At 45.4% G+C, this 21,247-nt stretch overlaps 1 protein-coding gene across 3 annotated transcripts; it reads right to left on the bottom strand.

The window, feature by feature from the left end:
- Window positions 1-463: 463 nt before the first annotated feature.
- On the bottom strand, window positions 464-20,318 carry IL21R (interleukin 21 receptor). 3 transcript variants are annotated; one of them, XM_041402013.1, is made up of 10 exons: window positions 20,267-20,318; window positions 17,873-17,963; window positions 11,446-11,520; window positions 8,256-8,361; window positions 7,404-7,600; window positions 5,615-5,766; window positions 5,032-5,209; window positions 3,637-3,733; window positions 2,729-2,810; window positions 464-2,223 (listed from the first exon to the last, which is right to left on the bottom strand). In XM_041402013.1, exons 3-10 carry the CDS (start codon window positions 11,498-11,500, stop codon window positions 1,309-1,311), a joined length of 1,782 nt encoding a protein of 593 aa, XP_041257947.1. In that variant the 5' UTR covers window positions 11,501-11,520; window positions 17,873-17,963; window positions 20,267-20,318; the 3' UTR covers window positions 464-1,308. The 3 variants fall into 3 exon arrangements, with proteins under 3 accessions (XP_041257947.1, XP_041257946.1, XP_041257948.1); XM_041402012.1 differs by lacking the exon at window positions 20,267-20,318 and adding an exon at window positions 19,255-19,280; XM_041402014.1 differs by lacking the exon at window positions 20,267-20,318 and adding an exon at window positions 19,255-19,280 and having other exon boundaries at window positions 3,637-3,730.
- Window positions 20,319-21,247: the final 929 nt, after the last annotated feature.

The following is a 21,247-nucleotide window of genomic DNA, read 5'->3' as shown; positions in this document are numbered from 1 at the left end:
CAGCTTCTCTTTACTACAGTGCTCCCTTCACTGAGAGGAGAGGGAGCTGTGAGGGAGCTCCCCCCCTCACAGCAAGCTCCTGTTTATGGAGCTGTGAGGTTGCCTATAGTCTCAGGTAAGAGAAGGGGGTGAGGGAAGGGAGTTCATTGGTATCACAGCAACAACAGATTATTACTACACTGGAAACATGCATCATTCACCAAAAAGATTATCTCAAAATATGACCTTCTGGAGCCAAGCAGTCTATGGGTTAGTAGCACTATGCTTATGTAAGATGAAGGTCTTCACATTCAATTTCAGTATTACTTTTCAGTGACCTTTTAAGACAATTATCCTGAATAAATCAGAGATATGGAGATGTCAGAGAGAAAAACAGATTCAGCGTTACAGTGCAGCTTCATATTTGGCTTTATTAGCTAGCAGAAATTGCTCAAAATTTATGCTACTGACCTGTTAACTGCAGCAGAGCAAGTCCAAGGCAGAAGTGGCAGGCATATCCAGATAGGACAATGTTTCGATAATTTTGGCAAAATTCTAAAAGCTGCTCAATTAAAATGCTTGAAAAGTGCAGGGAGAGAGTCTGACTCAATAGAAAAGCCTAGCAGTGAGAGTTTGTTTAGAATTATATATATTTTGAAGTCTTTTCATTTGCAGACTCTGCCTGGAAAGTCTTTCTGAAACCTGAGTTGTGCTTAGTCTCTAGTACACACATTTCTGCAATAATTTAATAAGAATTAGTTTTGATCCCCATGGACCAGTATGGAGCCCTCTGTAATTAACCGACTACTACAGCTGAATTTAAAGAGCCAAAGGTAGTAGAAGGAAAAGTAACATCACATGTTGTTTGGAAAGGTAGGGGAATTTTAACACAGCAAGCATGCTTGCCATGGGTTATGATTCTAAGGTTCCACGTGCAGCCAAACTCTTAATTCAAGTGAGAATACCAGAGAAAAGAACTTAAAGTTCTGTACTCTTTATAAGGTTACTGCAAAAAATTTTGCATATCTATATGAGTCAAAGATAATTTTCAAGGTACAGTTGTTTTTTTCTGATATTTTTCTGCCATCAAAGGAGGGTTGATCTATGATTCTGAAAAAACCCCAAAACCCAACAAAACTCAGAAACAATCAATCACAACACATTTGAGACATCAATAGGATAAGTGGGAATAGAAACAGGCACGCTTCTGTGGACCTAACAGGTGTCAGTTTATGCAAGAGAAGTTACACAAACTTTGTTTCTCTTCTGAATTTTGCTAGCAGTTTGGTCCTGGTGCACTATGGAAAAGGCCCCACATTCATCCAGTCCCTAGTTTGTCTGAGTCCCACTGACAGGGCTCTCAGGGCGACAGGAGACCCACTGCTTGACGTAGCTCCGTGTAAAGTCTTGCCCCTCCTGCTCAAGAGGGATGGGCCCACAAATGGTCTGACTGTTTTGCCCAAATTCAGAGTCAACTGGACTTCCACAGTCTGAGTCCATAAAGCCACTGTCAATAGTGTCCAAATCTACACAGATCAAAGGATAATTGTCACCAGGCTTTGTATTGTGAGGGAAGAAGTCATAGGAGCCTTCACTGCAGGAAACACTTTCACCATCAGGAGAAGGTAGAGAACCTGGATTTTCCAAATCCCACTGATAAGGCTGCAAGCAAAGGGCTTCTAGGATGCTCTCCACCCCTCCTTCCACTCCCCTTTCTCCTTGCTGGTTGACTGGGACACTTGTGCTCCTCAAGTGGTCTGTGGACACAGAGCCTGAAGCAAGTATTTTGTCCTGTGTACTCAGATGAGCCAAATGCAAGTCACTGGATATTTTTCTGTCTTCCTCATCAAGGTTAACCTTGGGGTAACCAGGTTCTCCAGCACTACCATCTTCCTTGTTGGTATGGTCATGTTCCCTGTACACATGGTTACAGCTGCACTGGCAGTCACAAGACGTAAATTCATCAGCCACAGTCACTGTATCAATTGACAAGTGCCCATAGGACTGGTCCTCAGTCCCACCACTGCTGTTCACACTACACCACAGCGACTGGCTACCATGACCTGGGGCAGCCAGGCAAGACACACAGGGCTTGCAAGGCAGATTCTTTCTTAGCTCACACAGCTCTTCCTGTGGGGTGCTGTTGGAAGGATGCATGGTGTAAACTTCTAGGACTTCTGGAAGGACTATTCCCCATTCAAAGAAATCAAAGGTCATTTTCATATGGGATGCACCAACCCACTTCTGTAGAAAAAGAAACATAGAGAGAGAGAGAGAGGTTAGCATCACAAGGTTTGAGGTTCCACAGAAATAACCAAATTTCTCACACTTTTGGAGGCAAAAATTAAACTCTAAAATCCCTGACTCCTCCAACATAACAGGAGGATGCTGTTATTATGAGACATGGGCAACTGCAGGAGAACTAACTGAAGTAATTGAAAATAATTTCCTCTTAGAGCTTTGCATGGCTTTGCAGTTTTCTCTGACACTCCCGTCAGGATCCCAGGAATCACATTAACTCAGCTCACACATTGAGACAGCACTTACAGAGAATAAAGAGTATAACATGAAGGTTTTCATGGCATGGAACAGATACTGGAAAGCTCTGGTTCTTATATCTGGAGACATTTGGCATTCCTTTGAGATAGACTTCTCCTTCTACTGCCCTAATGAGAATCCCTTGCTCAGGATAGCATGATGGCCTTTTAGTTTGTCATGTACTCCACTCACTTGTGCAGCCCATTTGTACCTTAAAATCTCCATTATGAGCCATGTAAAGAGGTCTGAAAAAGGGAGCAGGGTCTGGGATGCAAGCCATCTTCTTCCACGAGCTGGAAGAGAAAAGAAAAAGGCTTTGGGATTAAGCACACATTACAAATGCAAAGCAAGGTATCTCCAGATCCATTTCAAGCAACTGGAATCACTTGCCCAGCCTTGTGAGTTAGCAAGCAGCTGAGGATCCAAGGATGCCTTGTGCTGCCAGAGCCATCTAATAGCCTTTCCTGTGAACCTCACCAGAGGTGAGACCTCAGCACTTGCACACACACATTCACACTAAGGTAAGAGGTTCCAGTCTTTTCCTTCCTGGAAAAGCACCAAATGCTAGAAATGCATTTTCACCGAGGCTGAGCTGGTTTGTGGTCTGCAGGCCAGAAATCCTCCCTATGCAATTCTTCTGTGGACCTAGGCTGTGCCAGCCCTATTGTTGCACCAGCCCAGCCCTCCTCCATGTCAGCACCCTGTGTCTCTTCAAGGGCATAACAAGCCTCTGAGAGGAATAGAGGCCTCCAGCCAGCACTGAGGGACCTATGTCAGCTTTGGAAAGGGGCAACTGGCAACTGCTCTGGCTACTGTGCTCTATCTGGCGACTGCAGAGCACAGACAAGACCAGGAGAACACCTCAGAAGGCTGTGTGGCCCTTGCTTCATCCCCATGTGCCACCACCTTGGCCCTGCCAGCTGAATGGCAACAGAGTCACAAAGAAAAGCAGGTCACTCGGGGCAGTACATCAGCCAGTGACCATTCTTGGCTGTCCCTCACAGGCTCATAGCTGCCCACTCATAGATATACAAGACTCAAGGAAGGTTGCATGTGAACACCCCATCTTTAACAAGATAGAATAAAAGCATTATCTTCTGCCTCCTGAAGCATTCTTACCTCTGCTGTTTGGCCAGAAATGTTGTGATTGAGGCCATGATTGCCACGACAATACCAAACAGCAACAGCCATTCCATGCCTGCTGTCTGTGTCACTGCTGGAGAAAGAGACAAGGTCATTCAAGCTCACCTTGCATTTACACCCTGATCAATAAACAGGAGATGGTGAGGGGGAAAAGGGTTTTTGGAATGCAAAGTGTTGTCAAGCATTGGACTGGACTGCTCAAGGAGATGGTGGAGTCACTATCCTTGGAAGTCAAGAGACGGGACATCACTCTTAGTACTATGGTCTAGTTGATTAAATGACCATCTGTCAAAGGTTGGACCTCATGATCTTGGAGGTCTTTTGCAACCTAAATTATTAATTTCTATCCCAGATTCTCTCACTGGGATATTGAGGCTGTCACCTGGGCATCAGTACTTCAGACAGGTTTGATTGAAGGTGCTCAGAGATGACTGCATCAATGAAAGGAGCAGTACATCAGCTGCCCTATGACCTGGCTGCACCACAGATAGACAGCCAACATAGGGCAGAACAGCTCCTTGCCACAAAGACCCCTGGAGTTCTGACTCCTGGTCAGGGACACCTCCACAGATGATCTGTGGAGTGAAAGAGTGCAGCTGATTAGAGACAGGTGTTGACTAGATGACAGTTTGGTAGCTGCTCTCCACCTGTGATGAAAAGGAGCACCTTTGAGATCCAGAACTCAGATATCCCTTAGCAAATGGACCTGGTCATGCTGCCACTGCACCAGGTAAACCCTGTAATAGTTCAGCGTGAGCTGCAGAGCAGTGAGAGCAGGGAAGCTCAGCACATACTGCTGGCATTGACCACAGTAATTTTGCACCTGCTCTATTGGAGCAAAGACTCCTTATTTTCACAGCCTCTGTTCCACCATGACATGCATCAGTGTACTTCTGTATACTGTGAACTCCCTGCAGAGTATTGCAGAGTGGTGGCTACCAAACAAACATCCATGCCCAGCATGACCCAACATCCCAGTCCAGACACAGAACTCAGTTTTGAGAGCAGGATGCCCCTCCCCTCAGCTGAAAACAACACTAAGACCCAGTAGAGGAGATCTCCCCCATTTCTAAAAGCTGCAAATAGGAGCCTGGACATTTGACACTGAAAAGGAAGCTAGAGGCTGCACTTCTGCAAGTGGCATCCAAATGTACAGCCAACTCCACCAAACACTCTTCTTTTGCCACACAGTGAGAATGTCAATACCGACAGCCCAGGCTTGGGGTTCACAAAACCAGTAAGGAAATTAACCATACCTGTCTTCACTGGACTGTTTAAAATTTGTTCTAATTAATTATATTTTATAAATTTCTGAAAGCATTCCCTGACACTGGACTAATTGAAAGGGCAAAGAGATATGGCAGCATGTACCGGCAGGGCTGGTTTTCAGAGACAGCGGAGAACTCCATTCACTCCAGAAACCACCATAGCCACTGTCCTCCCGGGGTCTAGCTCTCACTTGGAACTCGTACTCAGTGTTCGCCTGCAGCTCCCATGGCAGGATCACCAATGTCCGTTTATCTTCATGAACAGCTTTGGTCTTCTGAGTCTGTAAATTATTAAATACCAAACACTAGAGTGACTGCTCTTACTTTGCTTACGCTGCTGCACAGTGAGGATGCCTGCAAAGTAACCACTTCTGCTTTCATGTTGTTTCTGCAAGGCCGTGCTCTGACTGGTCAGCAGCTGCATGCAGTCCTAGGGGAGCCTGCCAGGCAGGACAGCATGAGAATCAAATGAATTATCAGCCTTCGTCACAGGATCTAATACTTCTCACACAGCTTCTGCTTCTCAATTAATTTCTGGGTTTGCCTTTTTTCAGTCCAGTCAAGCAGAGAGGCATTTTTTCTAAACCATGAAAACACTTCTTTCCCACCAGTGCTACTGTCCTAGCTGTGCTGGCCTCCTCTTTTCTGGTACACCCCACTTGATGGTAAAGTGGCATCTCACTTACCTCCCAGGTGTCAGTTATTCTTCTGTAACGCAGCTGATATTCCAGCTCCCCATTCAAAAAGTAGAAGGAAGAGTTCTGGTAGATGGTTTCCCAAGAAATATTGTAACCCTCTGAGAACAAAGCGGTCAGGTTGAATGGAGGCTGTGGTTTTACTGAAAGACAGGATGGTGTTACCTTTCATTAAGATTACTACAGTTAGGAGATGGCCCAACATGGTATCAGCAATGCAGAGTGAGTAGGGAAAAAAGCTGCCCTGGCAGTGGTGGGCCTTCCTCCACTAGAGAACATCCACAGCATTCCTGTCCTCAGCCATGCACAGAACCCCACATGTGAGGAATATAATGAAGTCAGGACCACATTTCTCTGAATATATTTTCTGCTTGTCTCTGAACCTCCTCATTGCCTATGGAGAAGGAAAGATAGTATACAGAGATAATAAATTCCCAGGAGATTATGTGAAATGTAGAGCACCTTGTTCTTCTCATGACATAAAAAACTCTGTGTAGTCATGATCACTCACAAGATTGGGGAAATACCCCTCAATGTAACAGAGTCATGAGGAAAAGCTGAGGCTAGGGGACACTGCATAAACCCACTGCAATTCCAAGTCCCATCTGCTCAAAAAGCATGCTTTTGTATCCCTGCAGGGAGTGTGCATACATTGAAAAGCAGTAATGCAAAACTCCAGCAGTCTGCAGGGCCCATCAGTGAGCTGTGCTGCCTTTGAATGAGGGCCTCTAGAAGATATGCAAAGCACCACTACCCAATCTCTAGTCTGCCCGTGGGAGCAAGGAGGCTTCCTGAAATGTTAAGACATTTGTCAAAAAGATGGCACTTGTCAAGTAAAGTTTCAGAAGAAGCCAAATGGAAAAATCCTTTTCCTGTGTCTGCGTGGTACCCATCTGCCTGGCTAACCACTCCTTTTTTTTCACAGTTTGATACACAGCCCAGAACATACCAGCATTCCACCAAGTCAGCTACAGGATTGCATTCAGTCTTTGTGTCATGCAGGAGAAATTATTAGGAATTGCCCCAGAAAGGGAAACTGCCACATCCAGTACATCTGGGACACCTTGTGCCACCCAAAATAATGTCGTGTTGGCTCAGGTGCTCACTGCAAAAGCCTTTTGGGAGCCTCCAGCTCCTTGGATATTACAAGAGAGCCGGAGAAAGACTTTTGACAAGGGCATGTAGTGATAGGACAAGGGGGAATGGCTTCATACTGACAGAGAACAGGGTTAGATGGGATATCAGGGAGATATTCTTGTCTGTGAGGGTGGTGAGGAGCTAGCAGAGGTTGCTCAGAAAACTGTGGCTGCTCCATCCCTGGAAGTGTCCAAGACTAAGTTGGATGGGGCTTGGAGCAACCTGGTCTAGTGGGAGGTGTCTCTGCCCATGGCAGGGAGTTGAGCTGAGGATTTTTAAGGTCCCTTCCAACCCAAACCATTTTAAGGTTTCTGTGATTTGTGACTTTTGTTATAAAGTAATTCCTCCTGCCCTTTAGAATCCTAGGCTCTTGCATAGCCTAGGTATGAGACTGGTCTAAGGTGGGTATTTATCACCTACTGCTTCATGGGGAAAAGGAATTTCCACACAAAAAGCATGGACCAAGCCAGTTTGAAGCTCAGCCTCAAGCATAATAGCAATAATAAGAGCACAGTGCTTTATGTAGATGAGTGTACAGTAAATGTAGCCCCACACTGCTTGCTGCCACTCTCACTCCTTGTCCAGACTATCCTAGCACATAAAGTCAACCCGTATTTATGGAATTCACCACTTTTGTACTTACTGTTTTCTGACAAACAAAAGTCTTTGGAAAGCACGTGCTGCCTATCAGCTACCTCTGTAACATCCACCTGGACTTTGGTATCTGCCAGGAGTTCAGTCATATCCACAGTGCACATGTACTGTGTGTGACTGCTGTTTCTTGACAATTGCATGAGACTGCAGGCAGCCACAGTATTTTCTGGATCTTCCCCAGGAACCCTAAAAAAGACAAAACAAAGAAGTCTGCATACATCACATGCTGTAGTTGGATTAATTTGTTGCTGAACCACCAGGCACCAGGAAATTATTTAAATGAAATTATTATATTATTATTAAAATGAAAAATCAACATGTTCAAATAAAAAATTATTTTTGAACTTCAACAGATATTTTTTCCCTTCTACTTGCTCAGCTTAGCATCTTTGAGAGAAATAGGAAAGTGTTTCTGGAAAGGAAAGGTGCTCCTCAGGCCCACACTGCTCAAGACTACATCCACTTCCTTACTGGGGCAGAACAGCAGCAGACCGGACAATCTACATGAGCCCCACCAATGCACAGGGGTGAAATGTCACTTCTAACAGCAGCAAAGGGCAAGGTATTCCCACGGCAGCAGAGAAGGCAATGCCAAGGAAGCTGGAGTCAGCATAGCAGTCGGCAGCAAGAAGCACAGGCAGCGGGGACAGGAGCCAGGGGTCCTTTGCTAGGGAAGTCACAAACTCCAGTTTGTAACTGGAGTGCAAAATACCAAGTAAAAAGCCAGCACAGGAGCAAAACCAGGATTTCTACCTAGCAAAGAGGACAGAAGGTCACCACTGTGCTATGGCCATGTAGAAGCTCCTGCTAACTGGACTGTGCTCATCCCACCAAGACATACCATGTAGCAGTGACATTGTACGAACCGGCACCCAGCTCATCTCGCAGGATACAGGACAGGGTCTCTACATAGTCCACGAAACATGTGAGGTTTTCCCAACACAGAGCTGTAGGTTTGGAAAGAGAAAACACAATACCAACTTCTGTGACAAATCAACATATGCACTCCTCAGGGTTCCCACTAAATCTGAAGGGAACAGACCAGTCTCTGACAACCGTCCTCCCTCCACTGAAAGTCTCCAGTTCTGTGGCATAAGATGTGTTCCAACTCAACAGGGTGACAAGTCACTGACGGCAAGACAAGTGTCAAACAAAAACCTATTGAAAATGCTGTGGCAGCCAAAATCAGGAAATGCCTAAATTGTGACTCTCACAGAATCACTACAGCACAGTCACATATTTCTGCAAGAATCTTAGCTTATATGGCACACAGAAGAGGCCTGAAACCCAGTGAGAAACAGTAGCATATTCAAGAATTTTAATGATACCACTTTCTAAATTGGGTACTGTTCATTGCTAGTCTAATTTTCATTGTACATCTACATAGCACTTTACACATTTTTTCAAGTGCTATTTTAGTAATTTTTTCTTTGCCATTCTCTTTTCTGTTTTCTAAAGCTTGATATCCACAGTATCAACACTTTTTATGTTCAGCTTTAGAGCCTTGAAGTATGTTTTTAATGAAATTTGGGAATAAAAAATACTGCAGTTTTTTGTACTTACTATAATTTCTATAAAACATTCTGATAAGGACAATTTATTAATTACAGCCTTCTCAAGAGAACTTGAAATGCAATTGTAGAACTTATACTGGTATTAAGAAAATCAAGTAATATTTTGAAAGTGGTCACAAAGCAGCATTTATACTCTTCTACTTGTTCTGCAGGAGCTCAGCTCACAGAGCAGTATCCAGTACGTGCTTTATAAAAGTACAATTGTTCTGTACATAACACAATTATCTCCCTGCATTTCAAGGCAGGTAAGATAGTAGCACAGTGAGAAATGTTTGCATTGACAAGTCCCCTCCTGCCAGCTCCCTGGGCTGACAAGAACCACCACCATTACACTAGGAAAGGCTGAATGAGGAAAGGCCTGCAGGTGATGCAGCATGCTGTGCTGGTTCAAACCATGCCTACTGCAGTGACATTCATTTCTGACACGTAAACTATTACCAATTTTCAATGGGAATAAAATGGTATTCATCTAGGAAAAGACTCAAGATAGTTACACCCATGCTTAAATTAAGCATGTGTCCTCCCCTACGGTGAAGGCTGCTGCCAGCCTCCTGAGAACACACTACTCTGCAGCCATCAGGCAACCAAACCCTTTGATGCTAACCACGCTGCAAGCTCACTTCCCTTTGCTCTCCTGCTGCTTTCTTGGTTAGAGAAGCTGCACTCCCTGCTTCCTCCTCTCCTGTTGCAACATGCAAGTCCAGAGTGTTGTTTGCTAATGTGATATCTTCAACAACCCCAGTGCCCAATCTTAGAGCTAAGCTGTATGCAGAGAACCACCAAAGAATGCAGATCAGTGCAGTGATGGACCAGAAACATCTGTTCCTCCCTTCAGATTAAATGGCTGTCCACACAAACAAGCTGTCTGCATTTACAGTCACAACAAGCAGCAGGCGTGTCCAGCGAAGGGTGCAGCCTCCTTCGAGGGTGGGGTAAGTCCAGAGGAAAACAAAGTCCAACTTTTCCCTGCTGAAGTCACCCATCACAACATTTACTTCCTAGTCCTCACATATCAGAGCACACACTACTCTCCCTACACAAGCTTGGGGCAACACTCAGATTTGCATACAAAATCCTCCTTAACCCAAAGGTTTAGGATGGTGGCAGAATAAATTTGGGCATGTTTGGAACAGATTGGTCCAAAAGATGAACATATGATTCTTTTAAACTTTTATTTTGACTTTTTAATTTCACATCAACCTCAGAATTCTTTCTAAAATTTTCATTAAGTTCTCACGTTTTGTTTTGAACCCTCAATAGACTCTTCTGAGGGTCCTGGACCAAGCACTGCTTAGTTCAGAATCCTGAGCAACGTACTTTTTCTCTTTTAGCCTAACTTTATTCTCCTAGAAAAAAAATTGGGTTAGGAATCTCTTGCATTCCTTTAGAAAGGGCAGCAAGTATTAATAGGCTATTAAGCATCAGTAATTAGTGTTCTTCTACGCTATTGTGCTAATTAGTCAAACAGATTACTATTCCTAGGTAGACAGGCTACTATTCCTAGGTAGCTGGTAAGTTGCAAGGGTATCTTTGGGCAAGAATCTGTTAACAAAATTAAGAGGACAGCTTTTTACTGGCAAAGGAATAATTAAGTGTCCTAAAACCAATTAGTTAGATCTAGGATGAAATGTCTCTCCTTGGCAGCTTCAGAAACAAAACTTGAATACTTTTAACAGTAGGATCTAGATTGATCCAAACTGAAATTAGTACATGGTAATTCCCTGGCTTGCATCACACAAAATGCAGACCAGACATCACAGTGGTCCCCTATGACAGAAAGATATAATTCTGAATGCATCTTGTCTCCTTATTTAGGTCTGGGACAGGTCCAGTGCTCTGCCTACAAGCAGCAGGTAAGACACTAAACTTGCATGGTTCCCTGCAGACGTGGTTGTCACTGCCTTTTTCTGTCTGGCTGATCTGTTCAGAAAGTCAGCTATGAGTCAGCTGGAGTTTGCAGTGTGGGTAGGAGCCAGAAAAAAGAGTGGGCTGAGGGGCTGGGGGTGTGACTGTACGCACAGTCCAGTCCTAAGCAAAGGGACTCAGACTAGGAGAGGTTCACTACACTGACCTGGCTGACCAGCCAACAGCAACCCTGGGATATCCTGGTCCTGGCCACCAGAACCTTTTCTATAGCAAAGGGTATTTTTGGTGGGGGAAATCCTACTTTAATGTCACTAGGAGGCATTTCAGTGCAAGGCAGGCACTGCCTCTGCAGGCTCTCCACTGGTGCTGCTCCCAGAGCCGTGCACAGCCTGGCTGAACTCAGCCCAGCTGAGCTCCTTCCTGTGCCTGTCCTCCACTCACCACCGCATGGAACTCTCCCCTGGGACCTCATCTTGTGCTTGCTGTCCCACGGCAACCTTGTACCATGCACATCGCATCAGCGCTGGTAAATATGGCCACTAAGATAAATCCTGTGCTTGTACAACCTGAAAGAAATATCTGAGGACTTACTGTACTGGAATAAAAGGCAGAAGAAAATATTCTGGAGCCGCAGTTTGTTCTTCATGGTAGTTCTCACTGGATGTCCTGGGGAAGAAAAAAACAAAACAAAACAAAACAACCAACACAAGATTCCCACGACCAATTTAGAGCTCTGCTCAGACATTTACTTGATTAAGGTTGAGGTGGAATTAATCTTGCTTTCTTTTAAACATCTAAAAGTAGAGTGCCTTATTTAGACAATTAATTTCAGCTCTCCTGCTCCATTCCATGTGCTAAGGGGGGGTATGACCAACAGCCTGCCAACTTGCCATAAGCAAGGTCAGTGAAATATTTGCTCTTTGCTAGGACATGCACAGAGAAAGCAGCAAAGTGACTGCAGCTCAGGCTATCTAGGCAACAAGAAAGAATCTTGGGTTAATGGCTAACCCATTTTTTCTCCATTAGTATCTTGCAACTAGGAATGGCCTGCCACTAGAAGTGACAATGCTGCAGATTGAACAGCTATGCAGTGCATTGGCCAAATGGAGTCTGAATATCATTGTGGGTCTGTGTGAGGAAAGCTGGTGAGAACTCATTGATTTGGCCTACCTATAGTTAAATAAGCATGAAATATCTAGTTAAGGGACTCCAGAAAGACAGACCAGAGGAAAAAAAAAAAAGAAGGAAAAAAAAAAAAACCAGCCTCCCACATAGCATCCAAGAGAACAATGTACAGTACTGACTGCAGGGAAAGGCTGCCCTGATGGTATGGTGAAGAGAACCTACAACAAAGTCTTCAGAGAAGATGACAGCAGGATGTTAAAAACAGAGGAAATAACATCACATAGAAATGACTGTTCAACCCACAGCCCCTGCTCCAGGACAAAGCCCTCAAGTCATATAATGTATTTGAGGCTGTGTTTTCACAACATTTAAATGTTTATAGAAATACATGGATGTGCATAGAAAGACTCAAAATGTGCTCTCTGCAGAGTATTGGCTGTTGATACCTGGTACACACTTCAGCATTGTTTTCTCAAGCTGTTCTTAAATGGGACAAGACTTTGGAGAAGCAATGTGTATTATTTTGGCGACACAGTTTAGTTGAAATCAAGTCGCAAGGATGCACAGGCAGCAGGAAGGGCCCATATGCCATGCCACATAGTCTGATCTACCCTTTTCATTTAAAAAACATCACCCCTTGTCCTGTTGCAACAGACTCTGCTAAAAAGTCTGTCCTTATCTTTCTTATTGGTTGTAGTAAGGTCTCCTCAAAGCCTGCTCTTCCCCGGGCTGAACAAGCCCAACTCTCTCAGCCTGTCATACATGGCAGACGTGCTGCAGCCCTTGAAGCATTTCTATGGCCTCCCCTGGACTCAACAGAGCAGTTCCACATCCTTGTCACGTTGGGGGTCCCAGACCTGAAGGCAGAACACCAGGTAGGGTCTCAAGAGAGCAGAATAGAGGGGAAAAATCTCCTCCCTCTATCAGTTGCCCACACTGCTGGGGAAGAACCCCAAGACAGGAGTTTCTGGGCTACCAGCACATATGGCCTGCTTATGGCCAGCTTTTATTCCACCACTGCCCCAAGGTCCTTGTCAGCAGAGCTGGTCTCAATCTGTTTGTCCCTCAGCCTGTATTCATATGGGGGGTTCAAGGTATCCAGGTTCTGGGGTGCCTATGCAGCATCCACCACAAGCAACAAATACCCAAGCAATCACCCAGCAGAGAGAAACCCATGAAGCCTGTAAGACTAGGGGAACATTTGTGGAGTTTAAAAATTTCCCAGGTTTACTCAAATAATGAAAACAAAACAAATTTAGCAGCCACCAGAAAGCCCCTGCAGCCTCATGTGAGCACACAGACTTGCTCTCAGGGTGTCAATGCCCAGGTGAGACTAGCAAGACTCGCTCTGGAGGTGCCACAGACACACTGTGTAACACCCTGCTGTGGGAGCAATGATGCAGCTACTGCCCCTTGTTTCCTGCCAAACAAACCCTGCCCATGAGCTCCAGCTCAGCAAGGAGCCCCAGGCACCCTGCCATCCTCCCTCACCTGTTGCCAGTGGCAGGGCAAACTCTCTACCTTCATACTCCAGCCATTCTTTCTGCATCACACATTGCCTTGAGTAAACACCTTTTCTTGACCGCTCTGGTCCAAGCTCTCCAAGTTTTCTCTGCATAATAACTTTTGTCATTACCACTACTTCTGGTGGTGCAGTCCCTAGTCACTGAGATACAGTCCACTGTCTAACTCCACCTTGTGAAGTTAGATGTCTTCAATGGCTCTTCTGCAAATCCTCATTCCTCTGAGGAGGGCCTGCTGTTATCCTGTCTGAAACCTGCTCAGTTGACTTCATGCTGAGACTGGCTGCACCATGAGCCCATCCCAGCATCACTCAGTGTTGTGACTGTCACACTGCACACTCTTGGCGACCATGGAAAACAAAGGAAGGCAACTTGTGAAAGAAAAAGGAAAGAGAAAAGAAAGGGAAAGGGAAAAGCTGGGCCCTCAGAGAGGCCTGCAGACCCACCACTTATTTCAGAATCCAACTGGCAGGGCCTCTGACACTTTGTATTCACAATATTGCAATAACTCCCTGATTTTATGCTTATTCCTGACTAAATGAACAGACCAATGCAAGGAAAGTCTTTGCTGCTTTTACCTATTGGACTGTGGTTTCTTTTAAGGGCCTGCCCTACTTTTCTTTCTCTGCTCAGAGAATGGCACCATCAACCAGAAGGGACAGGCAGGACTGAACTCGAAAAAGTCAAAACAAGGAGCCCAAGTAGCTCATTGGGTAGATGGTCTTACAGAGTTATTGGGTAGATGTCTTACAGAGTTATCAGGGACTGCCATTACACAATGGGGAGAGGTTAGCATACAGCCTTGTAGTCTAGAAGGAAGATTCATGAAGAGCAGCACAGTAGCAAAAATGAGAAAAACAGTAGGATCTGCTAAAATAGCTGAAACAAAGAGACAATACTTCCTCAGTTGGGATGCCACTGTCCCATCTCTTACCCTTGCCACTGCCCATAGATTAGTCCAACATTTATCTCCTTCTATTTCCCTACCTCACTGCGGTAGAAAAGGACTGTGGCCTCTAAGAGCACCACAGACAGTTTCAGTACGGCTGAAGCTGTCTGACCTCCTGGCTGTGCTCCAGATTGTTATGACAAGACATGGACAGACAAGACATGTGCAGAAGAGCTGGAAAGCTGCAGCTCTGCAGCAGCATCTTCGTGGTGTTTGATGCCAAAGACCTCATGACTTCAATGGAGATGTATAGCAGTCCTAATCCTGAAGCATGCTCCTGTCAGGCCCCCTGCAAGCTTCAGTCCCAGGCTATTATTGGGACCCCACCTTTCCTGCATCCCTCCATTTGTTACACCCTTCCCATCTGCTTCTATCTGTCAGCGTGTGATTGTTGACCTGGAGGAAAGAATGGCAGTGGGCAATGAGCAGAGGCAGGGACTTATTCCCAGTTTGGCATTAGAAAAGTCCTTTCTACTGCCTCATTTCATTTTCTTTGTCTGTGACATGGGAACTCAGAATCAGCTTCACGCATCCTTGCAACACAGACACTTGTTATAAAATGTCAAGCATTGTACAGCTGCCAAGTACTACATCTGCAAACTCTGTAATATCCTATGAGATCACAGCAATAAAGCTGAGTAGCCATTCATAATATACACATGTACATGATGCTACAAGTTTTTAATATACCAGAGAATAGGAAATAGGACCAATACAGTCAGACCTTTATGAAGATTATTTTTGTTAAGGATCTGGAAATATGATGCTATAAGTTGCCAAACATTGATGCAGTCTAAGATCACAGTTTGAACTGTTTTCAGGAAATGTATGTACTTAAAAAACAAAACAAAAAAAAAACCCCAAAACAACAACAGAACACACACACACACACAAAAAAACCCAACCAAAACCAAAAGAAACAAAAAAAACCCCAAAAAACAACACCCCAGAAAAAACACCCCCCCCCCAAAAAAAAAAAAAAAACCCACCAAATTCCAAAACAAAACAAATTAAGGGCTCCATTTAAGTAAAAAAAAAAAAAAAAGGAAAAAATATTTCCAAGCATGAGAAAATGAATTTTTTGCACCCAAGCAAAAAAAGAGTGGAAGATACAGTCCACCAATTATATGCCCAAATAAGCTTTCTTCTTGAGAAAAAATCATTATCAATGCACTCTGCCATCTGATCAGAAAGCTGAAGCAACAGGGAGACAAAGGGGTGCTCTGACTGTCCAGAGGCTAAGAGCAATGACAGCTGGGGCACAAGGGCCACATCAGCTATAAGAAAGATTTACAGTGAAGTTGCAACATCAAGCAGGAACAAACTGGCAGCAGGGAAAATTGGTGGAAACATGGATATTACCTGCCCTGTACCTGTGCATTTCAGCCCTCCACCACTTCCATGACCAGCCTGGCTAAATCATGACTGCAATTGCAGACCCCACCTGGGGAGCTGAGGAGCAGGTGGGTCTCCTCAGCACTGAGTAAGAGCAAAGCCTCCTTGTGCTCAGCCAAGGGCCGTGGTGTATTGGAATGCACAGCGATAAGTGGAGATTGACGTCACCACTGTATCAGTATTACTGTGCCAACAGAAGGATGTGGTGAGAGGAGGTGATGAATTCAGGTCCAAACACCCACACAACATTTATTACTGTACTGCTCTGCTTTCTTACGTGAGAAAAGGGTGGGAGAACTGACAAAAACTCACAAGCCTCATACCTAAAAGGTCATACTGGGGCTTAGATTTGTGCAGTGAGGAGGCATCAGTGTCAAGGTATTAAAGGGCTAATCCATACTACATAGTGCAGCTTGTGCCACATTGGAGACAGTCAAACACCACGGTGTTCAGCTTCCATCTGTTCCCAAAATGGTCCCAGGATCAGGGAAGAGCACCAGTCCTTAGATCACAGGCAGGGAGCTCACCTGGCTCCTACACAGGTGAGGGCCTGTGACTTTGTCTGGGCCGGGTCTCCAGATTGCAAGGTTGACACTGAGGGAGGGTCCATCAACTCACTTAATCATGTCCTTAAAGGGGCTTCAAGGCACCCATGGGCACTCCCTGTGTCCTTGGACAAGAGGGAAATGAGCAGCACTGTGGAGGGATTTGGCACACACAACACAGTGTGGAGGCAGGAGGAGCTAGGAGCAAGAACAAGGAGCTGTAATAACCCAAGAAGACTGCACCAGTGAAGCTGGCACAAAGCAGCAGGGTGCAGGATGAGGGAGCTCCATGTTAACCCCTGACTCACTCTTTGAGAAACAGGTGTTTTGGAATGTTCAGGCCAGGGCAGGTGGCTCTTGACCATGCTTACCAGGTAGTTGCTGGTAACTGAGCTGGTCGTACACTCTTGGAGCATGCATGGAGAAGGTCACATAATCCAGAAGCTACTCCTCATTGTGTTTGGAGCAGCCTCTCCAAACCATGCAATAATATGCATTTGATATTACAGAGCTAATTTTAAAAACAGGAACACTGGTAGCACTGTAAGACAAATGGCTTTATAAATTTAAACATATTGCACCAAAAGGCCTGTTTTCCTCAAATTTAACTCATAAAAAGTGTAATTTCAGCCTAGCCTGCAGTAGTAATATTCACCAAGAAGCAAGTGTGAAGGGCTCACAAGAGAAGGCTTGGTAGATTCTCTTATTCATGACCCAAAACCATTTTGCCATCACTGGGAGAAGGACAACATCATTACATATTTATCAGCAAGATAAATCATTGAAAAAGCAACATTCAGAGCTGACAGCTCCTTTCTCTAGGATATAAAACCAGTCATGCTTGGAGTTATCAGGTTCATGATTTGACAAAAAAGGGAAAAAACTCCACAGAAACAGTACTACCTCTGTACTTTCTTCCTGTCATAACAGAATTAAACCAATATCCCCAGCAGCGTCAAAGATACAGACCTGGCATAACTTTAGAGTCAAAGGCACCATTACTGGCTGATGACATTTAGGAGGAAGATAATCATACATTACAATAAGTGAAAAATGGCAGGAGAACAGCTGAGACATGAGTAACAGTGTTCTGCTGGAAAGGAAAGAAATAGAAGAAACCACCTCAAAGCTCAGGAAACAAGCTAAAATATGAATGAGCCAGGCAGAAAGCAGAGGTGTTAGTCAGCAAAGCAGCAGGTTGAAAAACACCGAAGCTCCACAGGTGGTGGCTGTGAGCTGACACAGGATGCTGCAGGGAGGGAGGTGTACATTGCTTTCAGTCTGAGGAATACTGAATGTCACCTGCAGAGCCCAGCATCCTGCCCTCCTTCCTCCCTTCTGCCTTTGCCAGTTATCTGTAGCCATCAACACTGGGGTCAGCCTCTTGTTTTCCCCAATATCCATCAAGTCTGAGCCCATACTGCATGAATGCTGTAGTAAGAGGACATCACTTTGGCTCTAGCCAGGGGAAAAGAGCTTACCTTCACAGAGCTGTGGCTATGTACGTCTTGCTCACATGGAGGAGATTGCACAGAGGCATGTATCTTCTCTTAGGAAATCACCCAACACATGCTGGTAAAGAGAAACAGGAATGACTGTGCTTGTGAACTCACCCTGACCATCTGGAACAGAAACCTACAGCTCTGCTCAGGCTCGAACCCAACATCCGCAGCTGCACCATGCAAAGCATGCCCAGAGCATCTCTGCACAAGGTCAGCAAGGCTCATGCATTCCCACAGCGCTGACCCGAGCTGGCAGTGCTGGCAGAACTCCCTGCTCCTTCCATGCAGGTTGGCAGAAATGACCCCCTTAAGGCAACACTGATCAGCTTAATCATCTGCAACTGGGGATGCACCAAGACCAGAACTCTACTCCTGGCACACAAATGTTTATGGCAAGATCCTCATCTGCATCTCATGGAGCTGTTTTACCACAGCTGTCAAAAATCAGCATGTCCCACCTATCCTGCCTGGCTGCAGCTCTTCCACACTTGGGACTGGTGCAGCAATGGAGTGTGACTTAGGCAGCTTCGGGCACCTGGCACAGGGTGAAAAACACCAGCTGTCTTCAGCCTCTGGCTGTGGCAGCATGTGCAAAGCAAAGGCTTCACGCAGCAAGCTGCAGGGCGGGTGGCCAGCTGCATCTATAAACCACAGAACATGCAGTCCTAACACATTTGGTAACTTCCCATGTCACTGGCGGCAATGTGATGTGTCTTTAGGAGAAAAGGCAGGAAGGGAGTGGCTTCTCAGAAAAGCCACCCTTGTAGCCCCCCCTCCACTATAAAATCTTGCTACACAAACCCAATACAGGAGCAGAGCCAGAGGTTTTTCAGTTGTAAGAACAGCAAAGGCAGCTTGACCAGAAGTGGGAAGAATTCCTAATACTTCTGGACAAGAGTGTCTGTTGCAGAGGCACAGCACAGCTCAGAATAAGGCCATGAAATAGTTAGCACAGGCCAAACTGTGTATCCTAATTCCTGCTGTAGTAGAGGAAACAGGGCATTTCATGGCTTCATTGCCGCCGTCATGGTGTGGAGGAGCATGCTGTGTGTTTCTGAAGCACCTCAGCCAGGTGGTGGAGGGGGAGGACCACCCAGCAGTGAATGCCCTGCACAGCCTTCAAGCCCAGGGCCTGCCAGACATGTGCACTGGTCAGCACTTGCAGTACAGTACAAGGCAGCTCCTCCAAACCTCAGCTGGCTGTTTACCACAGGCACTGGCTCCATGGCCAGCCATGGCCAATGCACATCTGGTTCTCACAGAAACTCCCTAGGGCGTCAAAACAAGAACTGGGGATTGGTTATAAGGCTGACCCAGGCATGGAAATTCTACCCCCACAATGCCGTCCAGTGCTTTCTCACCTCATTATAATTCTTGTTGCTGTGTGGGTGGCTCATTGCAAGTGAAACCAGCAGTAGCTGAGCTGGGGAGAAGCAGTCAACCTCAAACCCTTCAGCTTATAGTGAATTTCCCCATTTCTAAGAGCCGGGGAAACAGTAGTAGGAAAATCCCAGGGCTATGTATTAGTCACCAACTTTGTAGCCTTCGATCAGAGGACAAATACCACACTGTTATGAATGCCCTGCTCTTTACGACTGGGTAGAGACAGGATGAAGGAAATGGCTGATCCACCACTAAACTGGGACAGGAGCTCCTTAGGATGCCTGCCATGCTCCTTGGACTGGGGCCAGTCTAGCACAGTAATCCCTGTACCAAAGACAGATTGTGACTCACAGGCTGTACTGTAACAGCTCCTGCCATGACAATTGCCTCTCTGCATTCAGAATATAGAATCTTAGGTCTCATGCAAAGATGGTCAGTTTTATAGACAGCATTCTGGCTAAGAGCAAAAACTGACTAAAATGGCTACTCCTGCCCTCATGCAGCTAAACAGCCACAGCAGCCAGTTCCCCATTCTGCTCAACTTGGGCTGTTGCCACTTTTTCTTCTCTTTCGTCTTGCAGTCTTACTGAAGGGACAGCATGGACATTCCAGTGTTATAGAAAACCACAGGAGGGGCAGACTGGAAGCAGGACAGCAAAAAGGACAAATAGAGCAAAGTGCCTTTGGCCAGAGTTCTGCAGAGATGTAAAGTTCCTGTCAACAAGCCTGTCACAAGGAATGAAAACAGGATTTAGCAATCCAGCTGTTCTGCTGATAACTGTTATTAGGCAGTCTGGGAGAACAGGCCAACGTATGGCAATTCCTTAGGCTTTAACTTCGGTTGTGTTACTGAGGTATCTGGAAAGTGCTCTCTTCCTCATTTGACTGTGTTTTTCCTTTGCTTTGGAGCAATCTGCTTAGAAAGACAACAGTCCTGCAGTTGAAAACCAAACTGGTTCACTGGTCTCCCTGCTTTTTTTACCTTCTGACCTTGTGGCTTTGGTGCAGTAGGAGAGGCCTTGAGGGCTGTGGCCATGACTGCAAGGTCTCAGTCACAGAAGCGTGCTGAAAGAAATGAAAATTCCGGGTAATGTGACGTCAAGATACATCATCACGTGGGAGCCTGGGGCAGACCTTGTATTCAGCAATCTGCAGAGGTGAGAAATTATCTGTGTGTTTGTGTGCATGCATGGACACACATGCCTGGGCAATGCCCAGGCATAGTTCTCCCAACAATTAATAAAAATTACCTATTTATTTGTAAAAGCAACTGCATACAAAATAACACATTTTGGAAGCACCTCTGTGAGGGCTAGAACACAAACTGCATGAATCATGATCCCTAAAAGGTTTTTGACAGAGAAGACCTGGTTAGGAGAAAACAAACTGTTCTCTCAGCCTCTCTTCATTAAGGAGTTTTGTCACATAATTGCATGGTCAGAGGTAAACCTTAGGGAGCAGGGTTTTGGGAGTTGCAACCCTCTCATTTAGTTCTCTAACCCTTTTCTTCCTTTGGCCCTATCATTGCAACTCTTAAAAGAACTGGTTTTCTTATATAAAGTTTGTACCTCATGGTGGGTGAACACTTGGACATCCCTGGACCCTGCCTCAACAATGCAGGGTCACAAAGCAAGAGGCAGAGTCAATTTAAGAAGCTGACCCCTCCTTCACCCTAAATTAACTTGTCCCTACCCCCAAGAACCTGACGCCACATCCTCAAGGTCCTGCTCTATCTAGGATCACCCTTGTCGTGTGGTTATTGTCAGCTTTCTCTGGGCAATGATAAACCTCATGACTGATGGGAATTTGCCAACAGCTGATCCTTACAGGTGCGTATTTCCAAGGAGCCAACTCTGTTCAGAAGAGAAATGAAAAGAAGCCAAGCCTCTGGCATTTCTGCAACGGAAAAGGAATGTATCTGAACTAGTTTCTCCTGAACTGTGAGTGCACCAGCTTTTTGTTTCTCAGGAA

Source organism: Onychostruthus taczanowskii, unplaced genomic scaffold, assembly GCF_017590055.1.
Source record: "Onychostruthus taczanowskii isolate IOZ18803 unplaced genomic scaffold, ASM1759005v1 scaffold19, whole genome shotgun sequence".
NCBI classification, from domain to species: Eukaryota; Metazoa; Chordata; class Aves; order Passeriformes; family Passeridae; genus Onychostruthus; species Onychostruthus taczanowskii.
Note: the sequence above shows the minus strand (reverse complement) of the source record. Positions and strands in the feature narration are given on the sequence as shown.

Coding starts and splice junctions, on each gene's coding strand:
- IL21R (XM_041402013.1), bottom strand. CDS start 11,500: ATGAAGAACAAACTGCGGCTCCAGAATATTTTCTTCTGCCTTTTATTC. Junction 5,767..7,403: donor CTTTTGTTTGTCAGAAAACA/GTAAGTACAAAA, acceptor CCTGTCTTTCAG/TAAAACCACAGCCTCCATTC. Junction 3,734..5,031: donor TCTGAAAACCAGCCCTGCCG/GTACATGCTGCC, acceptor CTCTTTCTCCAG/CAGTGACACAGACAGCAGGC.